General features: G+C 39.9%; 1 protein-coding gene across 4 annotated transcripts in view; it reads left to right on the top strand.

Moving 5' to 3' along the window:
* LOC127421962 (zinc finger ZZ-type and EF-hand domain-containing protein 1-like) overlaps positions 1-12,038 on the top strand; it is a 76,447-nt gene that overhangs the window by 35,835 nt on the left and 28,574 nt on the right. For all 4 annotated transcript variants that reach the window (XR_007894121.1, XM_051665226.1, XM_051665236.1 and 1 more), the window contains 6 exons: positions 432-596; positions 728-847; positions 1,044-1,205; positions 10,077-10,206; positions 10,938-11,076; positions 11,533-11,698. Coding sequence is in view for 3 of the 4 variants with exons in the window: in XM_051665226.1 (XP_051521186.1) it covers positions 432-596; positions 728-847; positions 1,044-1,205; positions 10,077-10,206; positions 10,938-11,076; positions 11,533-11,698 (882 nt within the window). In the remaining variant the exon portion in view is untranslated. The remainder of the gene's footprint in view (positions 1-431; positions 597-727; positions 848-1,043; positions 1,206-10,076; positions 10,207-10,937; positions 11,077-11,532; positions 11,699-12,038) is intronic.

The following is a 12,038-nucleotide window of genomic DNA, read 5'->3' on the forward strand; positions in this document are numbered from 1 at the left end:
CTCTCTCTCACTCTGAGGTCTGGCCCCTTTTTTTTTTTTTCCCCCGTCTGTCACTGCGAACATAGAAACAGCAATTACCAGCAATTCATCTCAGGTGAAAACCCTTACCGCTTCTTATCTCCCCAGACGAACGCACGACCACGCCCTTGCTTCCACAATCATAATTTGATTTTGTCCAAATCATACATCCCTATGTAAAAGCACTATAAAAATATTATAAAAGAAGTCCATATGACTTGTGCCCTATATTCCACATATTCTGAAACCATACAATAACTTTGTGTGAGGAACAGACCAAAACTAAGGTTGTTATTCAATGAAAATCTTCCCCTCAGCAGTAGCTCTCAAATCACATCCACTTTTGTGTTACTATCCCTTTAAATACATTTCCACAATCAGCTGTACTGACGTGTCTCTCTCTGTGTATGCAGTGTTCTTCATACTCTGGCTCTGAAGAAGGCTCAGGCTCTGAGTGTGTGTGAGGTTCTAGAGATCGTGCAGCAGTGTATACTAACACTGGGCAAACCGCACCTCTTCCAGGCACCCTGTATTCTGTTTCTCCAGGAACTCTTGGCGTGTCAGAAAGATTTCACCAAGTATGGCCCCCACTAATTTGATATATAGGGTATCCAATAAGAAAATATATATTAGGTCATTTCTGGTGGCATAGATACCTGAAGCCTAAAGTAATGTCTTAATATAATTTTAACTTTTCTTTCCTTCTCAGTTACTTTTCTCTGTTGGTGGGCAGTGGGCAAGAGATGAGGGAATTGGTCAGACATTCGTATCATCGTTTGGTTCTCATGCTTGTGGAGGCGGTGCAGGGCTTCAACACACTTAATGAGAAGTTGGTTCTCTTTCCCCTGTTTTTAAACATTATAGCTTTGTTACAGTAAGAGTTAGCATATCTTTTCATTTTATTATACCTTTTTAAACTTTTTGTTGTAATTCTCTATTGACTTGGCTATTGACTTATTTGTGGCAACCCGTAATAAAGCCACTGTCAACACCTTTCTCTTGACATTTATTCTCTGTGTCATCAGGGTCCTGTTGCCTGCCCTGTCATGTGTGCAGACTTGTCTGCTGCATTTGCTGGATATGAGCTGGGAGGCAGAGGATTTGCCACTGTTTCTGGACATCAAGCTGCCTGATCTTCTGCTCACCATGTCTCAGGAGAACATCAGTGTACATGACATTGCCATCAGGTATGGGAAAGGCCTTCGGGAATCAGAACACACGCACTGAGAATATAAATGTTGTTTATCAACCTTTGTGTGGCTATTCAGAACAACAATCTTAACTTAAATAGTGTACCCAAAAAATTAAAATTTTGTCATAATTTACTCACCCAATGTTGTTTCAACCATGCATTATTTTCTTTAGCCTAGTCTGTGAAACACAAAAAGAGATCTTAAGCAGAAAATCAAGCTTCTGTTTTCCGTGCAAGGAAAGTGGATTGTAAACAATATAACCAAGCTACTAAGGGTGCTTTCACACTGGCAGTTTAGTTCGAAACACAGCACGGTTCACATGAAAAATTGGTAATGTGAAAGCTGTCATGCGGACTGGGGAGCGCACCGCGGTACCAAACCCGAGACTACCTATAGGAAGTGGTCTGAGTTCAGTTGCAATAGAACTTTAGCATGATTCACGTGAATGTGAAAGCAAATCGGACTCGGGTACGCACTCGTTCAGGAAGTAAAGTAACCTGCGCATGCGTTTTAGCCGATGATGACATCTATCTATCTATCTATACACCTTATAAATACTATATATAAATACTATTATAGGTTATAAATATAGGGTATAATAGGAGATGACAGTGGTGATAACTTCACCTTGGACATGAGCGTGAGTATGCGTGCAGTGAAAACAAAGTTGCAAATGAATTCCTTGCAGTCAGCTGTCTCCTCAAAAAACGCTGTTTGCGAGCAGCAGCAAGCCTCCTTCCCCTGGACATCTGATGAGTTACACCATGAAGCGCACATATACGCAGTTGTCATTCACTCTGCTGTGCATAATGGCATCAAAAAAACAAATAAAACAAAAAGTATGATGAGCCGCGTTGTGTTCTCCATGTGTGTTTGTGATGACGTAAGATGAACGAAAATGGACCGGGGTTCGATAGAATCAAGTGAGTGTGAAACCAGACCAAAGCTGCGGGGGGCACCGGGAACAATCGCACTCGGAATCGGACCGCAGCAAACATGCCCAGTGTGAAAGCCCCCGATAAGTTCAAAAAAGCACAGTAAATGTATCATATAAGAAGTCTCAGTGTTTTTAGGTCACAGGATAGTTTAGTGTGAGGAACAGGCCAAAATTTAAGCTGTGTTTTTCTCATAATCTTTCCTACTGCCATAGCTCTCAAATCTCATTTGTGTGTTATGTGCCAGGTTTAGTAAATGATGACAAAATCTTTATTTTTGGGTGAACTATTCCTGTTAGCATTGTTTAATTTGAATGGGTTGAGCACATCTTATGTGTACATTTTTGAGCTTAGTTTGTGACTAGCATTCTCAACACTTTTATTGAGGCTTTTCTTCAAACACCTTAAAGTAGACTTTAGCCTGATTACAGAAACACTAGTTACATATGTATCTGTTGTTCTGTGAATTCCGGCAGTTTTAAAGCACTAGTGGATTATCACCATGCCAGACATATAGGTTGAGAGAATATACCAACCAGGGACTGAAACTTATTTTTAAATGTTGGTAACCGGTTAATAACTGGTAAATTCCGTTCTGATCATTTTTTTTTTTAATTTTTACTTTTTTTTAATTTTATTTTTAATTTTATTTATAATTTTATATTTTTAATTTTTACTTAATTTTAGTGTAAATCCTATCCACCTTTTTCCTCTGGGTCTTACTGGGAAACGGATGTGGGTGCAACTTCCGCCGGAAGTCGTTCTATAGCATTTGCTAGCTATAGCATTTGCTAGACCCTGTTTACAGCTGGTAATAAGATGTGTTTCAGATGATCCGATTGCAAATGGTCAGCGCTTAATATAGTTATATACAGGGTGCAAAACATTTTGTGATTGGATAACAAAAAAACACATACAGAGGAAGTCATAAACGCATGTGACCACATCACATTTGAGGTGTAAACGCTGTCCTGAATGATGCGTCATGCCTCTCAATCAACTGCTGTGCTGAACAAAAGTTTAAACACATGGATTTAAAAAGAAATAACCGTCCGATCAGACAACTTGAAAACGCGATTACATTCCCAAGCATGAGAACTTCACGGCTCTTCCTCAGTGTGTCTGTCTGATATCATCATGCAGGGTGACAAGATGACAAGCACACACACACATCTGAAGCTGAACTACCAGAGGTACTACACTAACACAACAGATAATTTTGTTTGAAATGTTACGTTTGTGCTTGAATGAAATTTCAACTGCAACTGGGAAAAACAGTGCGCCGGTTTTATTCGTGCTTTCTTTGTATTTATGACTTTTTGCAGTTTATTATCATTCAGTAACACACTGACGTAGTGATTGATGTACAGTATGTCCTCATGAAATCAGACACCCTCTCCTCAAAATCGCAACACAGCAAGGAAAGAATAAATGGATAGACGCAACAACAACTGTGTTAACTTGATAATGGAAGTAACGGCCACATTTCGTGCTAAGCATCACGGGACATAGGAAAAAGGTGGATACGTTGCCCCAAAAAATTGTCTTTTTTTAAAGTTACAAATTATAAGCATGTGCTTTGATTCTGAAGGAAACTGTTGCATCACACATTTCTTTTTTGTGATCAACATTATTTATTGATTCATCTATTAAACAATGAAAAGCAAAAAATATACAAACAGAATCAATATTTAACCCTCACAATTGCCCCCCAACCCCCAACCCCAGCCCGACCCCCAACAACACCCCAGTAGTCACATAATTATAGACACACAAACAAACAAAAAAAATAAATATATAACAATCACACACATCCACTACACCTCTCTCTCCAATGTCCCTCCCTGAGAGCCCTCCAAAAAAGCCAGATACTTGCCCCATTTCTCCACAAACAAGTCTAAATTCCCCAGTCTTCTGGATGCCCCCTCTTCAAAAGCTGCCACCCTGCCCATCTCCGAACACCACTCCTGAAATGGGGGTGCTCCAGCCGACTTCCAACCCCTTAAAATTATCTGTCTGGCAATCATAATGCCAGTTAGGACCCAGTTTTTTATGTGCTTATTCTCCATATTAATGACCGCCCCATCACCTAAAATACAGAGTCTGGGGCAAAATAAAATTTGAGAGCCCAATACTTCAGACATAAAACTCAACCAAAATTCTTGGATCTTAACACATCCCCAAAAGACATGGGTTGTGACTCCATCTTCTGATTGACATCGCCAGCAGGTGGGTGTGTCTTTGAGACCAAGTCTATACAATCTAGAGGGGGTCCAATAGACTCTATGTAACATCTTTAATTGCATAAGGTGAACCCTTACATCTCTAGATGAAGACTGGATGTTATTTAAAATCCTAGCCCACACTTCCTCCTCCAATACCAAGTTTAGATCTTTCTCCCATAATCTCTTAAAAGAAGTTGAAGTTCCATCCCCCAGACTCTTGAATTAGCAGGGAGTAAATTTTGAAAGGATCTCAACACTACACTCTCATATAGGTCACCGAGTGTAGTAACCCCCATCACAATCCACTCTGACCAGCAAAAAGGGGACTTGTTGATACATAATTTGGGGTTCAGCCATATGCTCAAGGCAACATTTAAATAAATGTCCGAATTAAAAACACTGGACACTTTTGTCCACACCGAGTGCAAATGCAAGACAACGGGGTGTAACTTAACATCTGTGGTTAGTTTAATAGAAAGGCTTTGCAATTGCAAAATAGGGGCCAGAACTTCCTGTTCAATACAAAACCAGGGAGGGGCTCTCTCAGATGGAAGAGACCAATGAGCCAAATGTCTGAGACCGAATGCATAATAATAAAACAAAGTCTTTGGTAGGCCTAGCCCACTTTTGTCAATCGGCCTATTTAACTTATTGAAATGTAATCTGGGACGCTTACCTTTCCAAATGAAGGACTTCGCTATGCTATCAAATTGCTTGAAATAAGAGAGGGGGGCATCTTCAGGGAGAGATTGTAATTCATTTTAATAACATTAACCTTCCCAATCATAGATAAACGTAATGAAGCCCACCTGCCCACATCGCTCAAACCTTTTTATTAAGGGGTCAAAATTAACTCAAAAAAGACAAATTTGCTAGGAATAAAATGCCCAAATACATAATGCCCTGTTTGGGCCACTGAAAGGCGTGCGCTGTCAGAACCAAAGCTTTGGATTTACATCAATTGAGTCTGTATCCTGAGAACTTAGAAAAGGAATGAATAATTCTGTGGAGGCAAGGCATAGATCTATTAGGGTTGGAGTAGAATAATAAAATATCATCAGCGTAAAGCAAAAGCTTATGTGCCACACCTCCCACCACTACCCCTGGGAAATCATCTTCCCTTCTTATCGTGGCTGCTAATGGTTCCAGGGCAATATTTTAATGTCTAGCTGGATCAGGGAAATTGGACGGTAACTTTTACACTTGCTTGCATCTTTGTCCTTTTTAAGTATCAGACTGATCCGGGCTTGCGTCATGGTTGGCAGAAGCTTTCCATTCTTTAATGATTCCGTATAAACTTCTAGCAAATTTGGAGCCAATTCTGGCCCCCATCTGGTAAGTGTCATGGCAAAGGCTGTGAATACTTATGTACATGTGATTTTTTTCGTTTTTTATTTTTAATAAATTTGCAAAGATTTCAAACAAACTTCTTTCACGTTGTCATTTATGGGGTATTGTTTGTAGAATTTTGAGGAAAATAATGAATTTAATCCAATTTGGAATAAGGCTGTAACATAACAAAATGTGGAAAAAGTGAAGCGCTGTGAATACTTTCCGGATGCACTGTAGATCTTATGGACTGATGGAAAAAAAAATGTATAGTCCCTACCAGATGGGTTCAAAAGTCTCCAAATATCTGTAAGACCAAGATTTTTACACATCCTGTGAAGTGTCAATGTTGCACTAGGGGGCTTACTTTTGACACACTTTTGCTTCACTATGATCAAGGACTAAGTCCATCAAAAGATTAAAGTCTCCTCCCAATATTATACCATGTGGGGTGCCAGCAGCTTGTAACATCCCTTAAAGATCTATAAAAAAGCCCTGATTATCCATGTTAGGTGCATAAATATTGCCAAAATCAACTTTTGCCCCTGAATTTCTGCTAAAACAATAATGACTCTTCCTAATTTATCTTTAATCTGTTTGAGACATTTGAATTGTAGATGCTTACTTATCAATGTAATGACTCCCATGCTCTTACTTGTGCCAGCACTAAAGAAAACATGTCCACCCCATATCTTCCCAAATTTTGATTTCCCAAAAGATGCTTTTCTTGAAGAAACACTATATCATATTTCTTAAGTTTAATAAGAGAAATAACTTTCCTTCTTTTTATGGGGTGCCCCAACCCATTCACATTCCATGTGGAGAGAGACAATCCACTCATATTAACATTTGACATATTAGAAAAAATAGATTGTGTGTCAAAAACAAAATTGTAAAGACCACATTCCAACATTAGTGCAACAATCAAACCCCGTACTTCCCCCAGAACCAAACAAACAGAAAAAAGAAAACCGTGCGCATTAACCCCGCGCACGACAGCACCAACCGGCGTCCATTCCTCTAAACTCAAAAAGTCCATGTACGCCTACGAGAGCCCCCGCGACAACTTTGCCGTCGGAACAAACTCCAGCCAATAGGCAGAATAAACACAAAGAATGTGTAGATTCATCCACATACTGTCAAGAAGGTGTGTTCCTCCCCAAAACAAGCTCCAGCCTCTAGCCGAACCAAAACACACACACACACACACACACACAAAATAATATATATATATATATATATATATATATATATATATAAATACAAAATAAAATAAGGCAGAAAGGCGCCCAGTTTCCTCGGACAGTCAAGTGAATGTTCAGCGAGTCAAGCTCACTCAGGAGCAACATGAAAATCACCAAAATAACTTACTCATTCCAATGACTTTATGAAAGACATCGCTTGTTGTGGGCATGTAAACACTTTGCGGCCATCCTTAGTATCTATTCTCAATTTGGCCGGAAACATCAGCGCAAAAGCGATCTTCCATTGATGTAAGAGCTTCTTGCATTCCTTGAATCTATCACGTTTCTCTCTTGTCGAATTCGCAAAGTCAGGGAACAAGAAAATGTTGTGGTTCTTCCAAGAAAACCTTCCTTTACTCCTCGCCTCACGTAACACGATATCTTTATCGGATGATCTCAGAAATCACCCCCCCCCCAAATACAGTGGCCATCCTTAGTATCCAAAAGTATCCAAAGCGGCAGATACTCTGGGAGTGGTGATTACTGCTTTTGGAAAAGGTTATGAGGCACCAGTGTATTACTCCCTGCTAATTAAGAGTCTGGGGGATGGCGCTTTAACTTCTATCAAGAGATTATGTGAGAAAGATTTAAACTTGGTATTGGAGGAAGGAGTGTGGGCTAGGATTTTAAAAAACATCAAGATCAATCCTACGCTTCATGCACCACGCAGAAAAGAGTATCCAACATGAAACATAGAGCTGTCGTGTGGAAGTAGCCCTGGAGATAGTGTGAACAACCGTAGGTTCACAAACCTCTAGAAGAGGGTTAAACCCAGTGGCCAAAGCTGCTGCCGGGCTGGGTCCAGGTGCCAAACACAGCCATCCATCTCCTTCCTAAAGGGGAAGCTGCCATGGACTGCCCGCTAAGAGTAACTGTTGCACTAGAGCCACCTGCCACTGAGAAACCAGTAAGTGCATCCTGGGTTGAAGGGTGTACAGCAATATCGGTCAATTTCACGTTATCGTCATCAGGAAGAAAAACATTTGGGTACAACCTACAGGACGGCGGGAAGCCGGTGGCAATAGAGCTGTGAGCCATGATCACTTTGATTAATAAACACCCTCAGATAGAACTGTAAGCTAGAAGTAGAGTAGTGTGATAATTAACAATGGCATAAAAGGCAAGAAAGAAGTAATCCAATTCCTCCGGTTAGAACCGAAAGGCAGTTCAATCTCAAGCAAAAAATGCTTCTGGAAAGAAATATGAATGATTATATCCACTGCTTCAAAAAAAACTGCCTGTCGGATTGCACTGCGGGACACAGAGTATCACAAATGTTCAAAAAACACGAAGACAATCCGGTTTGGAGAGATATTTAAGTTAGCAGGGAACCGTCAGCACGGTTAACACCAGCCATTGGATATCACCGATAAGCAAAATGTGTTACTGACGGGCTGAGAAAATGTCACGCTAGTGAAACATAAAACTACCAAAATGATAAAAAAACTCCAAAATCAAAATCAAGTTTCTTTTCATTTTTTACTTTGCAGGGCAGAGAGAAAAATAAAATACAGTTCTCCAGGAAACCTTGGTGCAAACAATAACAACAGATGCACCAGTTTTTAGAAACCCAGAGAGGCCACTGCATCTATGCACGCCGCCATCTTAGATGATAAGGTAATCCGAATCCGTCGAATGGTGGAAGAGCTTCGCTGCTCTAAATAAGATTAATTTAACAGTGCGAACATAATTCAAAAGAAAAACAACCTATCCTTATCAGGCAAGAAAGCAAAAGAGGCAGAGCGCTGAGCTACAGTGGTGTATATACCAGAGATCTTCTTTGCCAAGATAATGACCTCCGCTTTTACCATAAGAGAGAGTTTAATGGTGAACTAGCGTGTTTTACGACAGTAAGGCAACGTTTGTAGATACCATACAAATGAATGTGGAGAGCTGTAAACTGACACCTACCTTTTGCAAAATTCTTCTCTTAGAAAACAGCAGTTTTATCGTAGTAAACTCCACACTTAGTTCATTCCAAAAGGATTTAGTGTAAAACATGTTGAAGTTTAGCAGACAGGCAGTCAATCCATTAAGTGATGAGCTGCTTCCACACAAAAGTAGTTTATTCAGCACACTGAAGCATCTCCTCCACAGACATCCATTAAAAAAAAATGCGTCTTGTCTCCTTGCCAGTGTACCACCTATAGAATGTCTATGGGATCGCCGCATTATGCATTGCTATGCTAAACTTGTAGGCAGAGGTAGAATGGCTCTGTATATACCTTCAGAGTTCAGCCCATATCACCACGTGACTGTTGGTATATTCTCTCAACCAATCTGGCTAGCGTGACGATAATCCACTAGTGCTTAAAGGGATAAGTTCACTCAAAAATGAACATTATCTCATCATTTACTTACCCTCATGCCATCCCAGATGTATATGAATTTCTTTCTTCTGCTGAACACAAACAAAGACTTTTAGAAGAATATCTCAGCTCTGTAGGTTCATACAATGCAACTGAATAGTGACCAGAACTCCAAAAGCTACAAAATTAGATAAAGTCAGCATAAAAGTAATCCATAAGACTCCAGTGGTTTAATCAGTGTCTTCTGAAGTGATCAAGTTGGTTTTGGGTGAGAACAGACTCAAATATAACTCCTTTTTCACTGTACATCTTGCCATTGCAGTCTCTAGGAACAATCATAATTTCAAGCTCGATTACACTTCTTAGCACTTGACGCATGTGCAGAGCGCTCGATGGCAAGTGTAATTGATCTTGAAATCATTATCGCCAAGGAGACTACTGTCAGAGAATGAGGAGTTATATTTTGGTCTGTTCTCACCCAAAACCAACTGGATTGCTTCTGAAAACCTTGATTAAACCACTGTAGTCATATGGATTACTTTTATGCTGACTTCATCTCCTTTTTGGAGTTCTGGTCACCATTCACTTGCATTGTATGGACCTACAGAGCTGAGATATTCTTCTAAAAATGTTTGTTTGTGTTCAGCAGAAGAAAAAGTCATACACACCTGGGATGGTATGAGGGTGAGTAAATGATGAGCAAATTTTCATTTTTGGGTAAACTAACCCTAACCCTTTAACACAGCCTCTTGCGGTCAGTAATATTAATTTGGCTGGTCTTCTCTTCTGTCATCTTCTCTGCGGTTGTGATGTGATGGTGTAGTCAGTGGACAGAAGAGGATGAGATTGCAGACTACGAGAGGAACTGTGAGTGGATGGACGAATGTTTGGATGGCATGTTTGAGAAATGGTTTGACAAGATTGGCCAGGCCTCACTGGAGGAGAAGAGAAAGGTACAGATAGAACTACATATACAGCAGTATTAAAAGAGCACTTCCATTACAAATGAAGGTATTCCAGTACAATAAAGTCTCATTCAAGATATCATACTGTAGATCATAAAGATCATCTAATTTCAGTCTGGGATTTTGTTTTATTTCATTTTTTTTTTTTAAAGATTTAATAAAAAGAAATAGGGGCCTGGGTAGCTCAGCAAGTAAAGATGCTGACTACCACACCTGGAGTCACAAGTTCGAATCCAGGGCGTGCTGAGTGACTCCAGTCAGGCTTCCTAAGCAACCAATTGGCCCGGTTGCTAGGGTGGGTAGAGTCATGTTGGTTTAACCTCCTTGTGGTCGCCATAATATGGTTCTCGCTCTCAGTGGGGCGCGTGGTGAGTTGTGCATGGATGCCGCAGAGAATAGCGTGAAGCCTTCACACGCGCTAGGTCTCCGCGGTAACGCACTCAACAAGTCACATAATAAGATGCGCGGATTGACGGTCTCAGACGCGGAGGCAACTGAGATCCATCCTCCACCACCCGGATTGAGACGAGTCACTACACCACCACGAGGACTTAGAACGTAGTGGGAATTGGGCATTCCAAATTGGGGAGAAAAGGGGAGGAAAAAAAAGAAATAAACATGTTTAAAAAAAAAAAATGTTGTAAGTAACAGAACCACATACGCAAGCATAAATGTACTTGTTTTGTACTCTTTTGGTGCTAATTTACTGACTTTTGCAGATGCACATGTTCATTGCATGTTACTGCGACCTGCTGAATGTAGAGATTTCTTGTGACGGATGCGAGAGAATTGCACCGTGGCATCGTTACCGGTGCCTGCAATGTACTGACATGGACCTCTGCAAAACATGCTTCCTTAGTGAGTCCCACCAGCACATATGCCTCTTCTTGACAGTCAGCTTTCATTACTTAACTGATAACTTAGTGCAGACAACATATAGACATTGTGAGAGATAGTTTTATGTATGCATTACTTTTTCTATCTCATTATCAGAAGATAATTGCTTATTTTTCTAATAAGCAAGATAACCAAATAATAGTAATTAGGGCTGTGAAAAATAAACAAGTGTTGATTTTCAGAAAACTAGACAGAAAAAAATATTAGTTTATGAACTTTTTTGAGCTTTCAAAGTAAAGAAAACAAAGTTCATGTATATTTTTCATTTACAAGCTAGACACTATAATTACTCTGTAGTAAACACTCTGTATTAGAGTTTTAACTGCAAGGACTTAGAAGCGTGCAGCAGTACATTTCTTATATACTTGAACTGTTAGAGTATGTACTGTATTTACCAGCTCTGTTCTCCCGGTTCAGGTGGTGCTAAACCAGAAGGCCATGAGGATGACCATGAGATGGTAAACATGGAGTATGCCTGTGACCACTGTCAAGGCCTTATTGTAGGCAGCAGAATCAACTGTAACGTCTGTGAAGACTTTGACCTCTGCTTTGGATGTTACAATGCTAAAAAGTACCCAGACAGGTAAAACACTAGCTGCAGACCACGGCTAGCACTTATTGCCTGTTCACACACAAGTATAATGTGACTAAACAACAAACATGAAATTTTCAAACCAAAGCTATTCACTCTAGTTTTGTGCAACATGCAAATTTCTGTTTATACTCAGATGTGGTATATTCTAAGTTTGGATACCTGAATTAATTGTTAGGCAAAAGAAGAATAAAAATGTTACCTTGCCTCCGAATGAAACAGTAAGATATCATCACAGTACAATATTCTGAATTTGGTGTGTAGGAGTTTATTGAGATGCATTGTTTAATTTTGACACCTTTCTCTCCACTTTCACATTCTTCTTTTGTTT

Source organism: Myxocyprinus asiaticus, chromosome 3 (assembly GCF_019703515.2).
Source record: "Myxocyprinus asiaticus isolate MX2 ecotype Aquarium Trade chromosome 3, UBuf_Myxa_2, whole genome shotgun sequence".
NCBI lineage: Eukaryota > Metazoa > Chordata > Actinopteri > Cypriniformes > Catostomidae > Myxocyprinus > Myxocyprinus asiaticus.